General features: G+C 39.3%; 3 protein-coding genes across 4 annotated transcripts in view; all 3 read right to left on the reverse strand.

The window, feature by feature from the left end:
- ttc28 (tetratricopeptide repeat domain 28) overlaps window positions 1–5207 on the reverse strand; it is a 216735-nt gene extending 211528 nt beyond the window's left edge. For both annotated transcript variants that reach the window (XM_053515893.1, XM_053515892.1), the window contains exon 1: window positions 4832–5207. In XM_053515893.1, coding sequence (XP_053371868.1) covers window positions 4832–4861 — 30 coding nt within the window. In that variant the 5' untranslated portion in view covers window positions 4862–5207. The remainder of the gene's footprint in view (window positions 1–4831) is intronic.
- A 228-nt stretch (window positions 5208–5435) lies between these two features.
- pla2g3 (phospholipase A2 group III) lies at window positions 5436–10080 on the reverse strand. The gene is made up of 7 exons (XM_053476153.1): window positions 9410–10080; window positions 9186–9318; window positions 8841–8975; window positions 7596–8611; window positions 7378–7507; window positions 7166–7279; window positions 5436–6248 (listed from the first exon to the last, which is right to left on the reverse strand). The coding sequence occupies exons 1-7, from the start codon at window positions 9966–9968 to the stop codon at window positions 6011–6013; spliced, it is 2325 nt and encodes a 774-aa protein (XP_053332128.1). The 5' UTR covers window positions 9969–10080; the 3' UTR covers window positions 5436–6010.
- A 4185-nt stretch (window positions 10081–14265) lies between these two features.
- Window positions 14266–20496, reverse strand: part of rph3aa (rabphilin 3A homolog (mouse), a) — a 34596-nt gene continuing 28365 nt past the window's right edge. The window contains exons 10-16 of the mRNA XM_053516431.1: window positions 20231–20340; window positions 19195–19321; window positions 19050–19106; window positions 17717–17868; window positions 17309–17390; window positions 16982–17078; window positions 14266–15073 (exon numbers count right to left, since the gene is read on the reverse strand). Coding sequence (XP_053372406.1) covers window positions 14940–15073; window positions 16982–17078; window positions 17309–17390; window positions 17717–17868; window positions 19050–19106; window positions 19195–19321; window positions 20231–20340 — 759 coding nt within the window. The 3' untranslated portion in view covers window positions 14266–14939. The remainder of the gene's footprint in view (window positions 15074–16981; window positions 17079–17308; window positions 17391–17716; window positions 17869–19049; window positions 19107–19194; window positions 19322–20230; window positions 20341–20496) is intronic.

Consider the following 20496-nt stretch of genomic DNA (forward strand, 5'->3'; position numbering starts at 1 on the left):
TTTTAAACGGAATAATTTTTAAGTAAAACTTTAGTAAGACAGTTTCAATCTGTTCAAACACCCCAAAACTTCCCCAAGATTTCCTGCCGAGTTTGGATATTAAAGCAGTGACATTTCTGTTACAGCTTGTTAGAAATGCTGCTTTATGTTTTTCCCCCTTTCTGCCGTTCTTCCTTACACTAACCTTAGTGAGGCCCTAAGTCAAACTGCAGACTCTTTCCAATAATAGTCCGGGCCTCAACTCATAAAGAAGGAATTTTCAACCTGCTTCTTGGGCCCCGGCTCGGCAGAACAAACAAAGTGGCGGTGCACTTGCTGTTTCGGTCGAGACCCACTCGACATGAAACAGTCAAAACACTGACATGATCGGTTCTAAGTGAGCAGTAGCTCCACCTGTATGGCGCAGCCTCTGGCAGTGGGCCTTTTTTCTGCTTCCCTGCTCACAAGGTCACAAGGCCGAAGCGCATTCCTGGGAAAATACTAAACAAGTCTCTCTGTTGCCGGGTGGCTGAGGGAGAACTGGGTGCCCGGTGTCGTTGGAAGCGCTGCTCTTCAACACGCCATGATGTAGATGCGGAACAGCTGTTCCTATCAAAAACATCCAAATCTCCAAACATGGAATAGATCTGAGAAGTTATCCTAAGTGGCCAAAACAGCACAAATGAAGAGTGAATGCTAGATTGTTACGAGTTGTCATGATACCACACAAGAGGAAAAGTTTCATTAGGAATTACATGTGTTTGCATTTACCCTGCCTCTTATATTTGTCATGGGAAAGCATGCAATGTTTGAGAAAAAAAATTGACAAACAAAACCAAAGCAAAATATTTTAGAATCCACTTCATAGAATTAGTGTATACTGGGGGCATTAGCATATGCATACCTTCCGGTACAAGACATTTGGTTTGGTAAATACACTCTCTTTAACTAGTGCTGTGTGATTTTCTCCATTTAGTTATCCCTGTATGTTGATTAATCTAAAGCTAATACACGTATGTACAGTTTTTACGTTTAGAATAAAGCAAACCTCATTTTTCTCCACTGCAACCCTGCATAACCAAAATCAATAAAAGTATCTAGCCAACTGTATGATGAATAATATCTTGTCCATTGTCCAATAAAATTAATTTCTCGCGTTATATTTAACATATATATATATATAAACTATAAATGTAGAACCGTATTGTATAAACCAGTGTATGAAAGTGTAAGTTCTCATTATAAGCATGTGATTCTCCTTATAGTCAGAACTACTGCTTTAAGAAAAAGCAGCCTGAGTGAAAAAGAAAACACAAGTGAATCTGTTGCTCAGAGGATTCATAAAACTGCTGTGAAACATGTTGGAGTCAGTGGGCTGGAAGCACAGCGGGAGCCATGCAGACAGCACTGAGAAGCTGTTCAGTCAGAATCCTGCTCCTGTTGCAACACCTGTTATGTGAACACGAGAGTGCTGGAGTGCATATTGTTGTGCAGTGAGCACTGAGGCGATGCTTCTACAGCTGAGGTGTACAACAACCAAACCAGTGGGGGTGATTTCGGGGGATTTTCCTGCTCTATCACGCCTACAAAAAATGTGTCATGTGTAGTCTTGTGTACTTAGTTATTTTCTACATTAAGATACATCATAAGTCAATATTTGTGTATGTGATTTTTTTTTTTTTTACCTGAGACAACTTTAACTGTACAAGAAGAAGAACAAAAAGAAGTTTTTAACACAGCTGGGAGTCCAAAGAGAGAGGCTGTGTTTCCTGGGTGGGTGAGATGGCATTCTTGGGGGCACTCATGACGCAGATACTCATTTATGCAGAACAAGATCAAGACAGAGCTTTGGCTGGCTTCTTGTGTCTTGTCATAAATAAGTTTGGCTGGACCCTCCTTGTATGGTCTGCTAGCTGTTGTATGGTAGTTGAGCTTGTGGCAATTGGGTGGGAACTGAACAAGATCAAAATTAAGGATTATGTTCTTTTATCATTGTGTGGCAAAAAATAAAAATGATTGACAAGTACATTCCAATCAATCACTCACTCACTCATATAACGCTTATCCTATACAGGGTTTCAGGAAGCCTTGAGCCTATCCCAGGGGACTCTGGGCATGAGGTAGGGTACGCACTAAAAGGAGAGGGGGGGGCCAGGCCATCACAAGAGCCACTATGCTAACCACTATGCCACCATGCTGCCAACATTTGACACATTGCTTGTAAACATGACTACTTATCTCTGGTTAAAATTTTGAAAGACTGCCATAGCTTTAGATGCTTTTAGTTCGCATGTGTGTGTGTTTGGGGTGAGGGAATTTTGTCACAGGTACATCTGGAAATACTGCTATCAAATTGCTAAATTATAATGGAGCGGCTGGATTGCTTCGGTGCAGACGCTACATGTCAGATGAAGATTTGTTTTATTTATGGTTGCAGAGCTGAAGTACGTGGAAGGAGAACTGTGACAAAAAAAAAGTGCTGGAGAGCTGAAAATTCTGAAAGTCAATCTTAGGGGTCATTTTTCTGTGGCATGTTAATATCCTTTCTGTTTTTCTTCATTTTATTGGCAAAAGGTTACTTTCTTGGACAGAAAATATTTTTAAATATTTCTATTCACATGCTGTGCACTCCACTGGCATTCCTCATTCTTCATATTCGAAGTATATTTCAACATGAATATGCATTGTCACTGTTTGCATGATGTGTCTGCTTCATTCGTTTACTCAAAACCACACTGCAGCTTAGAAGGCTTTTGGGTTTAGGCTCTTGGATCAGAGATTTAGATGACCAAAACAGGACGTTAATAATATCATCACGTGGTGGAGATTGCAGGTCTCTGCTGAATTCCAGGTCGCTGTTGAATTCTCTAATCTGTTTGGACAGAAGCTGTTAATTCGTTTTTCTATAACAGCAGGTCTTGCAAGAGCGCTGGGTGCTTGGCAATGCATGCACTTTGTCTAATTCCATTTCTCACTGACTGAAAGTATTTCTTATTCTCAAAGTGAGGCCCAGTTCTCATTTTTAGTATTTTTGCTAATAGGTACAGGTTTAAAATTTGTTGCTTGCTGTGTCTTTGACATCCTTTGATGTCATTAGCTGTGGCATAGCCATGAAGCGTTGGTGCTACATTAAGGACCAAACGATACAAAGCAGCAAAGAATTTGGTACGGATAGCACAGATTAATTAAAAATGACTACAGTGCAAGGCAAAGGTCTACAGTTCCCTATGGCGAAACCTTAATGACTAACAAACTGCTGACAGGATCATAGGCACCCAAGGCTTACCCATGCCTGTGGGGACCAAAAGCCAACCCGTCCAGTCCGATCCCACAGGAAAGCCAATGCAGCACAAATCGCCCTAAAAAAAGTCAGTGCTGGCGAGAATAAAAAGGCACCAGAACACCCAGTGCACCACAGCCGCCTACTCGACCTCCAAACTCTCCAGATCCCAATACGAGCACCCATGGGATGCGCCAGACAAACAAGTCAGATCCATGGAGGCGCCACCCCAGAGGACCCAGAAGATCAGATGCCAACATCATGGTACCAGACACCACAGCACACCCCACATAACGGGACAGACTGAATACAGAAACAACAACTGGTCACAAACAGACTTATGAGAACCCAAGAGAGAAACTACACAGACCTACAGGACATAAAAATCAATATCTCTCCTACAGATCTTTTGTATGTTCAAAGAATTTATATCCTAATGCCGGCAAGCTGTGGATCACTACGTGTCCCCACACATTCAGGCAATGATCTTATTGTACCAAAGGATCATTACAATTTTTGGTGATCTGTAGCAAAAATCGCTTACGTGCAAACTTAAGCCTTAAGTTTTAAACAAATAAAGGGTGAGGATATAGTCACAGACTAAAAACTTTTTAGAAAAGAATGTTTTAGTAGATGTAAAAAGAAACAATCAGGATGAAATATTTGAATGTGCTAGTTCAGTACACATTTATCACTTTATTGTCCTTATAAGGACCTTCAATTGACATGATTATTTATGCACCTAATTAAGGTGATAATTAGAACGTAATCTAACATTAAAGGTAATTTTGACCTCAATAACAAACAGTGTTTTTCCCCAGTGTGTGAGAGAGAGGTGGGAAAGCGCTTACCTTCAATTAAACTTGCCCTACACAGATAGTGGGGACATGTGGTGTCTCTCTTTCTCTCTCTCTCTCTCTCTCTCTCACACACACACACACTGTCAAAACTCAGAGGATTTTTTTTGTTTGTTTGTTTATTTGCATGCTTGCTTGCTTTTACATCATTAGTTAAATTAGGTTAAATCAAGGTAAGGAATGATTATAGTTGGAGCGAGGTCCTGACTAATACTTATCTGTTCACAGCAAGGCCAGTACAAACACAGGGAGCTGGGGTTCAATTATTAATACATGAAATAGAGTATTTTTCTTAGTGATATGAGCTCTGAAATGCAATCTGAAAGTTGTGTTATGACTTTCACTTTTGTTCCAATAAGATGACTTTAGCAGATTTTTTTTTCTTTTCTTAAAAAGACATCCAACAGTGCAGCTTTGTAACATTAAGCTCCCAGGCTAACAACTAAACCCAAACCCTGCAGGACGACAGAAACCTGGGGGGAATAAAGAAAGAAAGACAGACAGATAGACAGACAGTAAACAGTAGCCAAGTCCTGGTTTTGGTGTTAAAACTGTTGTCCTGAACCCTTGTCATATCTTACAGAGGTAAGCTAGGCACGAATGACCCCAAACACAAAATAAAGGGGGGGTGTACGGGGGCAACAAAGTGTCTCCATCCGTCAGGGAGATAACCGTTAGCTAAACCGGCTCGTATTTCACCCTCTGACCGTTTTACCTTCTCTCGTCTCGGTCCTTGTTTCTCCATCCCGTCCCGCTTAGATTTCCACCAACAGCAACGTGAAACTTTCAGCCCATGGTAGGTTCGAGTCCGAGCCGAGGGGAAAAGGGCCGCTCGCGGGCAAGTCGCGTGAAGGAGCGAGATAAAACGCGCAAACCGCCGAGCCGCGCGAGCGAATCCAGGAAACAAAGTAGCGAACAGCGGCGCGCGCGGACTTTCAGCGCGAGCCCCGTCAGCAGCTCCGAGTGAGAAAGTTATTCCTGGGAAAGTGCGCCATGTTGTCAAATCCGCTTTTCTTGCGGATTTTTTCCCCTCCTGGTAGAGGCGGTTCAGAATGGCATGGTTGCAGCGGTGAGGGCTCAATTAACTATTCGTGACATCAGGCGGGAGTTGAGTTACCTCCTTCATCACGGCATGCAAAGTTTTAAAAGAGAAAGGTGCACAGGTATATTCTGTATGCATGGTCACATCGACGATTGATTGTGTTTGTGTTTGTCAAAGAGTTTGTCAAAAAATAAAAAACTTTTTGCATGACGTTTTTCAACTCAAAAACATGCTTTATTTACAATATTAAATCATTTTTCATCTTGTGGGAGCAGCAAGGAGGCACTTAGTATTGCCCACGTTTTATTTATTTGTTTGTTCCATTTTTGTTTAATAAATAATTGCATTGTGAAAAAAGGTTATATGTTGTTAGTCTGAGGTTTTATTTGCCTCATTCACTCACTCATCGTTCTTATACTGTACCACTTTATCCTATATACAGTCCCTGGTTGTGGGGGACATGGTGCCTATCCCATCCCAGGACACTTAGGGCACAAGGCAGGGTGTGGCACTAATCCATCAAATGCCACACACATGCACACAATCCGGGCAGTTTTGGAAGCCTAAATAACCTATAATTTTGGACTGTGGGAAGAAACCAGAGTACCCGGAGGAAACCAACTAAGCACAGGTAGAACATTCAAACTCCATCCACACAGACCACGAGACAAGAATCGAACCCAGACTCTGGTGATGCAAGGCAACAGTGCTAACCACTAAGTCACTGTACTACCATTTACAACAATCTGGTTCACATAATATTTACATGATGCATTTACGTTAATACTGCACAGTATCCAAGTTACGACAAGGGCATGCACGAATGCCTGCTGGAAGCCTTGGGCTCATTTATTACACAGTCACTCCAGGGTTTGTTTTTTTCTTAATTTCCTTAACTGTTGATTGATGGAGCCTGGAGTGCATCCTCAAACACTTTTTGTGCAATCTGATTGGAGAGTCTTTCCTCTTGGACCTTTTGGAGTTGACTCGCTTGGATTTGCGCCTGGGAGCCGCTAGATGTCGCCAAACCGCCGCGCCGTGGCTCCAGCGCTCGATAAGAGGCGGGTCATTATGAGAAGAGGTGGAGCAACTGTTCAAGAAAGAGAGAGAGGATTGAGTTTTAAAATGGCACCCTGGTCATTCTTCAGCATTAATAGCACTTTTTATAAACTATCACAGTGATTAAAGGAATGGGATTTGTATCTCCAGGTGCATTGCTTCACATGCTTTCATCATTTATATAAAAGTAAACATTTATAGATTATGTAGCCGCTCGTACGTAAAAAAATACATTGTATTTATCCTATATACAGGATCGCAAGGGGCCTGGAGCCAATTCCAGGAGCAATTTGGGACCACCTTTTATTACCTTTTTAATTATTCTAATGTGCATGTTTTTGGACTGTGGGAGGAAACCCAACAAGCACAGGGAGAACAGGCAAACTCCATGCACACAGTGCTCAAGGTGAGAATTGAACCTGCACCCTGGAGGCGCAAGGCAAAAGTGCTCACCACTAAGCCACCGAGCCGCCATAAAAACTTCGTTAAAAAAAAAAATTAGAAAATGTCTTTTTCCATACCAACAATTAATTTAAAGAAGTTTTTTTTTGTTGTTGTTCTTTAGATAAGAAAGCAAGTTCTTGTTACTATGGAAACGATAACATATTACAGCACATCAGACAGAGCTGCTGTTCTAGAAATTACTCAACATCTTTAGATGCTAATGTCAAAGCAATCTGTATAAAACACCTCTTTTTACAAAAAAAATATATGCTTTAAACTGAAAATTTAATATATATGTGCTAGTGCATTGTCATGTTTCATGAGGCTACAGTATATATTCCAGAATTGACTGCAAAAACTTCCAAACCAGTTGACTATCTAATAAAAACCTGGCATTGTTTCTTCCATATCTCCTGACACTCAGACTGCATTAATATCGAGGTCTTTTAACCAGGAAATGTCATGATTAATCTAGTCACACAACGTGTACTTAGGCGAACAAACCTTTCACTCCCAGTGCAGTTCGTAGGCAGAAAGAAACAGAATGGGGACACAAAGTCCAGCAGCCAGAAATGGACCTTATCAACTTCATCCTCTTCAGCAAGCTCTCTGGCAAGTCTGTTGGACAAACACCAAGCTTTAGTTTTTCCGTATATGTGTGTGTCAGCTCCTTTCCAGTTCTTGCCATTAAAATGCAGAATGCAGTATGTGACTACCTGGCTGTACAGTTGCAGTGGTACAAGGTGGTGTGTTCAGAATTGCGCACGCCATATTTCTCTCGCAGTGCTGGTATCTGATAGCGGCATGAGTCCAGGTCTTTATAACCCTCGCATGTGTCCGGTTTACCTACGAAGCAGAAAGTCGGGAGTTACACAGGATGTTGTGCCAATAAATGCAGGAATGAGAAATTTCATTTAAGAGACATTTGTTGTACCTTTTGGTCTGGTTTCCATCTGAGGATGGATGTGCATCTTTGCTGAGCTTGTTGATTGTGGCGTTGTTGAGTCTGTTGTTTGTCTTGTTTCTGACTTCGGTGAGTCTGTGTTTGGTTTTGATGAGTCTTTTAACTTTATCTGTGGTGTGGAGGTTGTTTCTGCTTCTGTTGAGTCTGTTATATTGGTTTGTGGTCTCTTTGTGTATCTTGTCTGTGTCTTTAGTGAGACTGTTGTTTTTATTATTGGCGAGTCTGTTGTTTGTATCATTGAGGAGGCCGGTATTTGTGTGTTTGTTGAGTCTGGAATTGGTGTTTTTGTTGTGTCTGTTGTTTCTGTGTTTGGACCATCTGTTGTTTGTCCCTTTGATGAGCCTGTTGTTTTGATGTGTAATGAGACTCTTGTTTGGCTGTGCTCTGAGTCTGTTATTATGTCTGGTGAGTCTGTTGTATTTGATGAGCCTGTTGTTTTGATGTGTGATGAGACTCTTGTTTGGCTGTGCTCTGAGTCTGTTATTATGTCTGGTGAGTCTGTTGTATTTGATGAGCCTGTTGTTTTGATGTGTGATGAGACTCTTGTTTCTCTGTGCTCTGAGTCTGTTATTATGTCTGGTGAGTCTGTTGTATTTGATGAGCCTGTTGTTTTGATGTGTGATGAGACTCTTGTTTCTCTGTGCTCTGAGTCTGTTATTATGTCTGGTGAGTCTGTTGTTTTTGATGCGTCTGTTGTATTTGGCTTTAGTGATTCTATTGTTTTTCCATAAAGTTCAGTCTCCTGAGATGTATTAACTGTAACAGATAGCATTTGCGGAACAGACAACGATGAATGCTTGTCATTGGTTTCTTCAGGGACAACGTCAGATGACATTATTAAGTCGTTAGTAACAGTAAGATCCCCAAAAGAGACTGTCTGATGGATGGTTAGATCCAGTTTATCATCTTCTAATATTGGGAATGTGGAATTGTAATCATTTGCATCCCTCACTAGAGCATATGTGGACATCTGAGAGTGTTTACACCTGTTTAAAAAAAAAAAAAAAAGAAAGAAACTAAGATTATTTTGTGTCATACAGTATACCAACACTGTATGTTGTACAAATTCTAAATATTGATTACACACTGTAAGTTTAAATGTCTCACATGTTCATTTATATTATATGCCACTGAAGAGCAGTCCATACGGCATATCAGAGATTCGCTTTGATCTTTTAATTGACATGCTATCAAGGTATCAAGGGGATAGCTTACATGCCCCACCATGTCCTTTCTGCACACTCCATTCTCTGTGAAAATTCAAAGCACTGCATCTTGAGGAGGTTGAAGTAGCCATAACCTACCATGTCAGACATCTTATTATTGGTGTTATGAAGGCAGTGGCGAAATCTGAAACAAAATCACGGTGACAGATTGCATTAGGATAACATAATAATGGCTTCAGAAAATTAAAACGTCTTGGTAGTGGCTTACAAATCATGTCTTGTCACAGTCTTCCACAGGCTAGATGTAATAAATATCTATTTACTGACATTGGCATGTCATGCAAGGCAGCGTGGAAGCTTTAGGGGTTGTTTTTGGTAATATTATAAGACTTACTTAATATCGCAGTCACAGTGTGATAAAGTGAAGAAATTAGTGTTGAAAATGCCGTAGCCAAACTCGAAGGAAGCAATGGTTTGGTCACAGTGGTCATGCTCCCTACAGCACTTATCAGTCTCCTCAAATAAACCTAGGATACAAGAGGACAGGTTTAACAAGATACCTGTCACTGACCATCCTGCAAAGTAAACACAATATCAAAATCGATATATTCGACAAACCTAAGTCTGAAAAAGCCGATGCCTTGTTCCCAGAGCCACACCACAGCGTCCCTGGGATCATCCATGCCCGCTTTGAACGCTGCAGCTTTTGGGAACTGTCCCCACTCTTCTGGTAAATAGATTGATAGTCCATCCTTTCAAGGTCTCTGGTCCTACGCAGAGGCATTATCAGTTCTGGCGGATGTCCCACAGCTACACAAGGGCCATCGGGTTTAACCAACATACTGATGTTAAAGCGTCCATCCGGGTTGGCCGAGAAAGGCCTGTCTCTAGCTTTCCAACACTTCCATGAAAAGCCTTTAATCGCAGCATGGTTGTTGCTTGTCATACACTCCACCAGGTTGTTTTGCTTGTTCCAGATGCTGTCAAATAAGGTAATGGATCTCTCTTTGCCCGCTGTAGTCTGATGAAGAAACATATGATGTGTGCGTCCATTTGAAATAGACCTGGTCCAGAAGCAAAAATTGCTGTTACTTGTCCGAAATCGACCAGCAGCAGAGAAATCAAGCGAAACTGACACAAGGTATACCGTAACCAGAAAATAGCAGCGGCCATACATTTTATATTTAATCCCAGTAAATAAAACGGCAGCGTTTGTAAGAATTTACATAAATTGTTATTGTGGTTATTTTTCTATTGTAATTCAGAAATTTGCAGAAGAAAGCTATGGATTGTCTCTAATACATCTGCTTTAGCTATAAGACAGAGCATAACACCCTGGGCTTTTATATGTTGGTCAGAAAGCATAACTTTCCACCTGTACTGGTCTTACGTCAGCATCAGAGGGAGTGTCAATAAACTGGCTTTTAGTTAATGGACTTTTTTTATGTAGGACCAGTTATGATAGGACACAAATGCTTGCTTCTGGCCTTGTGGATATTGACAGAGGTGTACACACACACACACACACACACACACACACAAAGCATGAGGCATCATCCATTTTATTGTGGTTTATCAGCAAATCTTTCATCTTTTATCATTACCAACAATAACATGTTATCTTTCTGGATGACGTACTATTTAACAACATGACAACGAGACAGAATTCAAATTCCAGGGGGGAGAAATCACATCTGCTGCAGCTGTTGAGAAGCTTAAAATATGTCAGCATCTAACAGACTCAATATAAAAACGCTTATTAATATTCTCGGCATGTTTTCAATAGCGACTTTATAATGACATCAATATTGACTTTACAGTCATGTTCAAAAGTTAGTAGTGTTCCATGTGTTTTTGTGTAAAAAAAGAAAAAAAACATAAAAATCATCTGACTAATTTTCACAGTGCCATTATTTATTCAACCATTATTTATTCAACAAAAATACAAAGTCCTCGCCATGATTTAAAAGCTTGTAGACCACCTTTAGCAGCAATAACATAAAGAAATCATTTTTTGTATGATTTTATCAGTCCCTCGCGTAGTTTTGGCCCATTTTTCTTTACAACATTGCTTCAGTTCATTGAGGTGTTTAGCCATTCGTTTATGCACAGCTCTGGTAAGGTCCCTCAACAGCATTTTGGTTGTGTTGAGGTCTGGACTGTGACTTGGCCATTCCAAAATCTTGATTCTTCTCTTTTTCAGTCATTCTGACGTAGATTTACTGCTGTGATTACTGACCCAATGTACCTGAATGTACTGGGACGTCCACTTCTGGGAAAATTGGCAACTGTCTTAAATGCTTTTCACTTGTCAATAATATTTCTCACTGTACCACAATAAACTGCAATTTGTATTAAAATTGTTTTATAACCTTTTCCTTATTGTTGTGCAACAACAATTGTTTCTCTAAGAATATTGTTTATGTATTTCTCTCTTGGCATTGTGTTAACACACACCCAAATGCTCCAGAACAGCTAAAGCAATGCTAAATGCATCCAAAATATGCAATAATCTCATTTGAACAGGTGATATTGAGATGCATCTGCTACTTATGATCTGTGAAGCCTTCATAACGGCTCTAATCCGAGGTGCTGTTTGTTAACTGGTGATTTCTGAGTCTGGTGACTCTACATGAACTTCTCCTCTGCAGCAGAGGTACGTTTTGGTCTTGCTTTCCTGGGATGGTCTTCATGAGAGCCAGTTTCATCGTGGTGCTTGATGGGTTTTGCAAATGCATTTGACACAATACTGCTCTAGCAAGACCTATTCCAGAACAGCTGATCTTTGTGTCTTATAGTAACAACTGACTGTTATTGTTATTGATGTTCTTGTAGTTGTTGTTGTTGCTGTCGTTATTGGTAATTCCATATAATTGTTATTTTACAAGTTTGAAATCTCTAGTATTCTTCTAGAAATCGAAATAAATAAATAAATCCTTACTTGTGTGGTACTATAAATAAATATATCATGTATTGTGTTAGATCTTAAAATCTGTGATGTACCGCTATTTTGGAAATAGGCTGCAAAGTTTACATAGTAAACCAAAGGTCACGTTGGTTCCTCTTGCGTGTCTGGCTGTAGAGACTGGTCAAACCCTCACCTGATTTTACATGAACTTTCCCGTCCTATCACCACTAAAGGAAAGTTAATGATTAGCAGTAGGTCTCCTTGCTAATGTCCCTACCTCTTCCAATCTAATTCTATTGGCTATGAAACATGATATAAAAAAAAAGGAAAACATTTAGCTCTAAAAAGTCACTGGATTGTTCTTTTAGGGAATTTTTAAAGGTTCTTATGTAGATCTTTACAACACAGTGCCTACACTGCATATCCAAGATGCACATTTTCTACATGTGCATGACAACATGCATGATTATTGATGACAACAGGTTAGTTTTTCTTTTTATTTGTGCCTAATTTTCTTATTTAATTATTTAAATGATTATTCATATTTACACATTATTTGAGTTTTAAAACAGAAATTTGGTTCAATCGTTCCTGAAAGTTCTTTTTTTTATGTTTGCTTCTGGGGTTGCAAGCACTAAGGAACACTAAGGGAAAGACTCAAAATGTATGATAGACTATGTGTGTGTGTGTGCTGTTTGTATGCACATTTTTATTGATCCCTGAAAACCATGACCTTTACATACACCCTGTGTAAATATGGACAATGCATATATAAGCCAATATTGTTCCCCATTATTGATTATCTTTTTTTTTTCCCTTTTAACACCTATTATGTTAAAAGTGCAACCTGCCCCCCAACTGCTCTTTCGAGTGTTTTAAAAAGTGCAGCGTCGGGACATCATTATATCTGAAACCCCTGCCAAGCTAAATAATGTGGTGATGCCACATCCTGCCTTGTCAGCATTGCCTTATACCACTCAAGTGGATCATAATGACATGTCATGATCCTGTAGTGATTAAATAAAACGCACATCCTAGGCTGGGTTACAAACAATAGCTCCCAAGCATCAGTTTATTGGGAGAAAAGAAAAAAAAAACACCATAGCAGACCCCCTTAATAGATAATATGGAAGTGTGTGTGGATGTGCATCGTCACATTCCTTCGTTGTTCTTCCTAATGTCCGATTTTCTGCATACTTTCCTTGTAAAATATACAGGCAGGTACACACACTCAACTATGCCACAGTGGATTCAATCAAAATGTGATTAAAGTGTAGACCTTCAGCTTCAATTCAAGCGTTGAATGAAAATTGCACATGTACCATTTAGAAATAACAGGACTTTCTCTTTTTCTCTCTATTATTTTCACAGGCTCAGTAGAAATTGGACGACTGGATGATAGGCAGGTTGACTGCCAGTGAATGAGATAAAAGCTTTGACATTGATTCCATGTGTTGCATTTGTATTAGGTAGATGGCAACTCTCAATGTGCAGTTTAAAACAGTGCTGCTACAGGTGAAGGAGGACATTATTCATCACGAAATTCTGACATAAAAACAGATCTGAACTGTTAAGAGTGGCCAGAGCGACAATTTTGATAAGAACTGAAAAGTTCTGATATTTGTACCAAGATGATCATGTACCAGAATGACCTACGGTTTGTTTTGAAGCATGCCACATCATCTGTCATGGTGGGGGCAGTGTTACAGCATGGGCATGCATGGTTGTCACTGGTGTTTTTTGAAGTAGCATGATGAATTTGTGTTTGTATACTTCCTTTGCTAAAATTGCAATCGACCCATATCAATATATTCACTTATTGAAGACAAAACTGAAGGCAAGAATGACCCAAAGCTGAATGTGGCTGCCATAAAGGCTTGGTAAAGCAGCTCAGAGGAGGAAATTCAGTATTTGCTGAAAAGTCTGTAGTGTTTCAGACTTTATGCAAGCAATCAGAGCATCCAAGTTTTTAAAATAAGACTTTAAAATGAAGGAACTGCATAAACAATGCTGTAATTCCTAAATGGTTGATATGATCATTTTACACTTCAATCAAATCTTAATTGAATCCATTGTGGTGTCATGCAGAAGGAAAACTCTATGTGCATAATACTGTACAGTTTCTTTATCAGACTGCATATTAGACTATAATGTAGTGTATAGGTAACCCAAGTGCCCAGGTAGTTTCATTTCTATGGTGATTTTTGTATTGCCTGAACATCTTGTGTGAGCCCAAAAGGAATTTTAATAATAATAATCATAATCATAAATCATCCCACTGACAGGGGGCATCACAAAGAAGTCCTCCCCCACAATGGAAAATGAGATTATGTCACACACTGTCAAACACATCACTTGACCTTTGTGCCAGATCTTCAGAGACGGCTGAAGGTGAAGACAGAATCACAGCGGTGCAAATATTCAACTATCACCCCACAGTACTGCGGGAGGTGTGTCCCTGCCAGGGTCCAAGATATCGTCACTCTTTATGATGCCGTTTTTTATTAATGAATTTATTGGCTACCTTAGGTTCATACAAGTGTATACACTGAAAATACACTAAATATGTAACAAATATATTAAATAATCTTTAAGTATCAGTCGCAATATAACAAGGGCATATTTTAAAAGTGAAAGTGTCCATGCACTAGTAACATTTTCTTAAAACTGAATAGGCAAGCATTTATTCTGCATATCACTCTCGGGGTTTGTCCACAAGTATTACTCTTTTTAATTGTCTCTTGTTTCTCTGCAGTGTAAAATACAATTTTGTTCCTGAACAAATTGGAAAAATATATATGGGAATATCAATATACAACAACCTGTATACAAGATGTAGCTTGATCTGTTGTACCACTTACTGTGCAGATTAGTTATCCATTTTATTCCAGCAGCCATTTCATCACATTAAAGTCAAAATGAATCAGGGGAAGATGCTCATGATTCAAATACTGCAATTACATCACATTCGAAGTCACGTTTACTTTTTCAGTATCTAAGTAACACGTTTTTAGTGGATTCATTTAAATACAGGTAAACAGTCAAAGATGGTCTAAACCGCTAATTACGTAAGAGCTCGTCGTAAGAGCATGAAGCAGGAAGTGCACTATCGTACAGGAAGTCAGGCTAATTAGCACAGTAGGAGCAGTCTATAGAGAGGGATGAAAATGAATGGCGGAAGACAGGATCGTACAGAGTCACAAAGTAAGATCTTTTAGAATGCGGGTCGATCGGCGCGTCTCAGTCATCAGCCTCGACGTTGACTTGATTGAACAGCACGTGCCAGCGTTCAATCTTCTTATCTTTGTTCTTCAGGCACTCGTACCAATGCTTCAGGCATTCTCCTTTGGCTGTGATACCAAGCTGGCAGCCTCCTGTATTTCATGCAACAGATATATATATTTCATATATTTGATCTGCTACGCATTGGGGTCATAAGGAGAGGAATCCACGTTCCATTGAAAAGCAATCATTCATGCGGAGCAACATGAAAGACGTTACAGTGTTACGTAACGTCTGAATTGTGTGAAGAATTAAGAAACGGACCGCTTATTACACTGTTTTTCTGATGCCTTTTCTCTGACTCGAAAAAAACAATGCCGTGGATTTGCTTTTAAAGAATGTGAGCGAATTAAATGCATTTATCTCTTACGCAACTCGGAGCAGTTAAACCCAACAGCATGAAATATTAAACTGGATGTGAATGTTTTCATTGTATTCCAAACAGTAAATCAGCACTGCTGAAGTGTTTGCATATTTTTGTGCCACAGTAATTTCCAGACAATCACCATTTTTAATAATTATGGCACGTTTTATGCATTTACCGCTACATCATTAATGTGGTGGAACGTCAATGGACCAACTCAGTTCCTGTTATTACTTATTACTATAAACGTTTGATTCCACACCAACACTCCAGTCCGAAAATGCAGTGTTTTAGCTCCAAAGTCCAAATTTGACCTTTACCTCTATATTAACCTCATCCATCAGGAAACATGATGTTGTCCAATATGACTTTATATAAGCTTATCCGTATCAAGTAAACAATTAGATATTTTTTGTGTTCACCCTGATTTAATTGTTGTTATAAAAATCCTAATGTATCATAAAAAGTCATTAAAAGCTTCTGACCAATTAGAATCGAACAATCAGCAGGTCAATTTTGATCAGATATCCTGACGAATTGTGAATTATTTCAATTAATTTAATTTTATTAATATTTTATTTAACAAATCATTTGGCGTCATCATCAAGAGCTAAAGATGAACAAATCTTAGGCAACTATTTAGCCATAAAAGCAAAATGGGAAATGGGTCGATACTTTCGATGAGTTTTAACCCGTGACGGAATTAACTTGTATACAGTCTGCAAACCCACATTAACAAACATAACAACAACAAAGTTTGTGATTATTTTAGTAGTAGTAGTAGTAATGGTAGTACAAAGGGTGTTCAAGTCAAACCGGGACTTTTGCTTGTGCAGAATAACAGACCACAGTTACGAGAGTTGAAACTCGCTCCCTTTTGATCGGACTGCCTGCTTCATGTCACCACTGCTGTAACGCTGGCCTACCAGAAACAGCCTGGTTTAAACAGCAAAGGTGTTCTGTTTTTGAAGAATACACATACCTTATGCATATACCTTATACTGCCCACTGCACCACTTGCACCTACAGAAACTTGGGTGGGATTTATTGCCACATCACTGTATAGCCCGGACCTTACTCCAAGCCATTTCTATATGTTTTGGGCCATTAAAGGAGTTCCTGGGAGGCCAGCATTTCAGACATGAAGCCGGCAGTCTGATCATGGCTCCAGTGTACTGAGAAAACTTTTTACCTTGATGGTATCCACACACGGTGGTTTAAATCTCTCCTAACTGTGAGCTTTTATTCTACACAATCAAAAGTCCCAGTTTGACTTGAACGCTCAATGTACGTACTATACATGTTTCAAACAATGTGTTTGAAATTGCAGATGTAGCGAAGCTTACAGTATTCCATTTTTAAAAGCAAATCCACACATTCAGTAAATGATGTATAATGAAGATTTCCATGTAATGAGAAGTGTGCTGGTTGCCTGTCACATTTCTCTAGTGTAATGATTGCATTTTTAATGTGACAAGAATTTCTTTCCATATTCATCAAGGTCATGGCCTTCATTGCATGCATATTTCAATACATGAATACAATTATGGTGTACAACATTTAAAAATAATAAGGACCTGTAGTTATTATTATTATTATTAGTAGTAGTATTAGTATTATTATTATTATACAATACCTATGAAATCATTGGCTTTTCCCATGTCATAATCCCAGACAGAGATATCCAAACTCTTCTTTGCCAGTTCACTGTGTTTGATCTCATAGGTAAATTCCTGCAATAAGACAAAAATAAATAAATAAATAAATAAATAAATAAACAACCCCAGTCAAGCGTGTGTGAAAGTGTCAGTGGCAGAACCCATTTCATGTGACGTGATCGGAATAAAGCACCTTCATTGTTCGAAACTGACAGAGCTCATGAATGTTCCCTCAAGGTGTCATGTCAATGGGTGCTTATTAATAAAACAGAAGGGTATTAGGGAGACAGACGGAGAGAGCAAACCTCATTAAATTCAGGGTTGAGGGTCTTCTTCTTGATCTGCGTTTTATTCTTCGCTTTCTTCCCCATGTCAGGTTTCAGAGAGCTACAAAAGCAGCATGAAGACAATAAACCAGACAATGCACAGTTCAATTATGAGCCACGCTGGAGCCTAATTAGGTTTAAAAAATATATTTAATCTATCAAATAAACGCTAGCTAACATGCTCAATAATGAATGTCATTTAGTATGACTTCATTTGCATAATGACAGGTGGTGGCAAGATTTTATCCGATCGGAAATGACGTCTTTGGTGAACCTGGTGTTGCTCAGCTGCACAAAGTATGTGTTTTAGTCTCCGTTATGAGTTTGAAAGGGATGCGTTTAAAGGCATTAGGTTGTTGCAATATCATAGCGTTTTGTAATACCCACATTTTGACATAAGGGTCAGAGTAGCCGTTGGAGTCCATGGGAGCCAGATGAGCACAGCGGACGATCCCAACAATGAGTTGACTCTGCTGACTGTTGTAGGTAAGAGACACAAGGATACGTCCTCTCTCCTCTGCATCGTCACCTTCGTTTATCTACAGACACAACCGAGCAGGCCGGACACCACTGCTGTAAACTCCATTCGTTTCAGTTCATCACAAAGATAGGAAAATTGAAAAGGTGTAAGCTTAGTTTGAAAACGCTAAACTTCAACGAATGCAGTCTCCACACACAATAGTTGATACTTCATCACTTCCTACGCTTTTAATGAGTGCAAAAATATAGAAACTCATCAAGGTTTTAGTAAATTAAGTTCCCAGGTAATAAAGGTTAACATCTTTATAGTACAAAAAGAGTAAAAAGTTGGCATTCCCCATTCTAAATGTGCTATATGCATTATACAGTAGTATTGTCTATTATACAAGGGCTGTACCAAACTTAATGCACTAACTGACATGAAATATTCAAAATACTTGGAGGAAGGAAAGGAGGGCCAGACTGTCCGACATCCACCGAAGACTACAGCACTGAAGACTTACATGGGTTGACACCATTGACAAGAGCGATGTGCACAGATGGATGAAGTAGATTTAAAGCAGAGGAAAGCAGCACTGATAACAAACCACACATTAGGAATCTATCAACTGTGACAAGAGAGATTTTCATAAAGGATTGGAGAGTCGGGTTTGACGATGGAGCAAATGCATCACTTGTGATGAAGACTCTGTTGTAGCCTATGTAGCACTAGTTTCTTTGTACTGTATAGAGCAGGGGTCTCCAAATCCAGTCCTGGAGGGCCAGTGTCCAACATAGTTAGGTGATTCTGCTTCGATTTAACTAATCTGTTAATAACCTGGTTCAGTGGGTGTGTTTAGGTGTTGGTGAATTACAAACTGTGCTGGTCACTGGCCCTCCAGGACTGGATTTGGAGACCCCTGGTATGCAATATAAACAATCTGTGTACGTTAATTAAAAACATTATGCTCAATATTGCATTAATTTTGGTACAGTCCTTCTACAGTAATTAGTTCCGGCTCACTAATTTGATTGATCCGGCAACATTCCTAGAGTGCATTGCGTCTGACATGTTATGTACTCTGTATATCTTTTTTTTTTTTTTTTTTAAAGAAATGATGTACAGCAATACCGAAGTTATACTGAATATCAGCTAAAATGTAGTACTCCTGCAGTTTTGTTTGCGTGCTACTGCTTAAAATACTTCTATGCCCTATAATGCATTGCCAATTCATCTATCCTTTATGTATAATTTAGTTACCTCCTCCTCATACAATGCCATACCACGTACTGCACCTCCAGCAGATGTTCGCTTCACCTACATGTAGGAGGACCAAACACAGACTGTGAAATCCAAGAACAAGGATATCTGTAATCTAATAACATCAGGCAGTGATTCATCTTACCGGAATAACTCTCTCCAAACACACATTGAAGTTCTTCTTCTGGTTCACCTTGAGCTTCTTCAGCACCGCACGGGTTTCCCCGATGAACTCGTTATGTCCGAACTTGTCTTCATCGCTCACAGAGAGTCTGGAACAACGTGCAAGCCGGATCTTAACAATCTGAAGCACGCCTGGCCTTTCATTAATTGCTGAGCTCTATGAGCAATACAAATCAGTAAGTATCATCATCCCTTGTATCTGCAAATGAAGTGGACGCAATGAATCGAAATGAATCAGATTCCAGCCTCGAAACGGCGGATTCTTTTTGTACCCGAAACAGATTAGCTAATGAGTACTTGAATGTCAGTCAATACTGGATTTACAGCAGTCAATAAAGAATATGATATCTCCAAACATCGGCTCTGTTGCTGTTTCCAAATTGAGAACGATGGTAACTCTTGCCTTACATTTACAGATCAAATTCTGCTACAGAAAGATTCGACCAACTGCCTTGGGACACCATCGATAGGCGACCCTTTGGGAAGTGATTATCACAGATGACATGTGCTTTAAGATGTGATCAGGTGGTATTGTTTCACCTCCCTTAGGAAAAGACTCTTTATATACTAAACATTATGGAATTGGGAGAAATTGCCATGGAATCCATCACATAAATCTACTTTTCAGTTTTCCCAGTTAAATCCTTGGTGCATTAATGAGACACGATTCCTTTCCTTGTAATAATGAATTGTATTTTGATTAGCTAATAACACACAGGACCCCCAGCTTATGTATTATGCTGTACATAATGTAGCACTTCTTTCAAAATTGACCTATTTGGCGGATAATGAGAACCCATTTCAAGTCCTTGACATATTTCCGGATTAAACAAGTAACACCCTCTTTTTTTTATAAATATATTTGCTTATTATATCTGCTCATGGCCTTTGCTATTCGATTAAACAGCATCATACTGCTCTCTTTCTTTGACAATTAACCTTGTCTTTTACATTTGGTATAGAACAAAGCCCTAAATATAACCCAATTATCACATTACCTGAGGGTTTTTCTCTGCATGTCCTCATTGGTGATGCCGTGGTAGACCAGCGTCTCATTCCAAACTGGATTCAACGTGTTGCGCAGAGTCTTTGTGCGCAGCTTGTTAGACTAACAACAAGACAAAAAACACTTTTGGTGTTAACTTTTCTTCAAATTAATTATTCTTTATTATTTGCCCTAATGTTCCCTAAATAACACTTAAAGTGTTCCTAGGTGCACACTGCAATGGAGATACTCGATACATTCATTTTAAATGAGAAACCT

This window comes from Clarias gariepinus, chromosome 17 (genome assembly GCF_024256425.1).
Source record: "Clarias gariepinus isolate MV-2021 ecotype Netherlands chromosome 17, CGAR_prim_01v2, whole genome shotgun sequence".
Lineage (NCBI taxonomy): Eukaryota > Metazoa > Chordata > Actinopteri > Siluriformes > Clariidae > Clarias > Clarias gariepinus.

What these genes read in the sequence shown, in the direction of transcription:
- pla2g3 (XM_053476153.1), bottom strand. Translation starts at nt 9,968, where the DNA reads ATGTATGGCCGCTGCTATTTTCTGGTTACGGTATACCTTGTGTCAGTT. An exon ending in ATCGGCTTTTTCAGACTTAG is followed by an intron (nt 9,319 to 9,409) that starts GTTTGTCGAATA and finishes CTTGTATCCTAG; the next exon opens with GTTTATTTGAGGAGACTGAT. An exon ending in CACTGCAACTGTACAGCCAG is followed by an intron (nt 7,280 to 7,377) that starts GTAGTCACATAC and finishes TTTGTCCAACAG; the next exon opens with ACTTGCCAGAGAGCTTGCTG.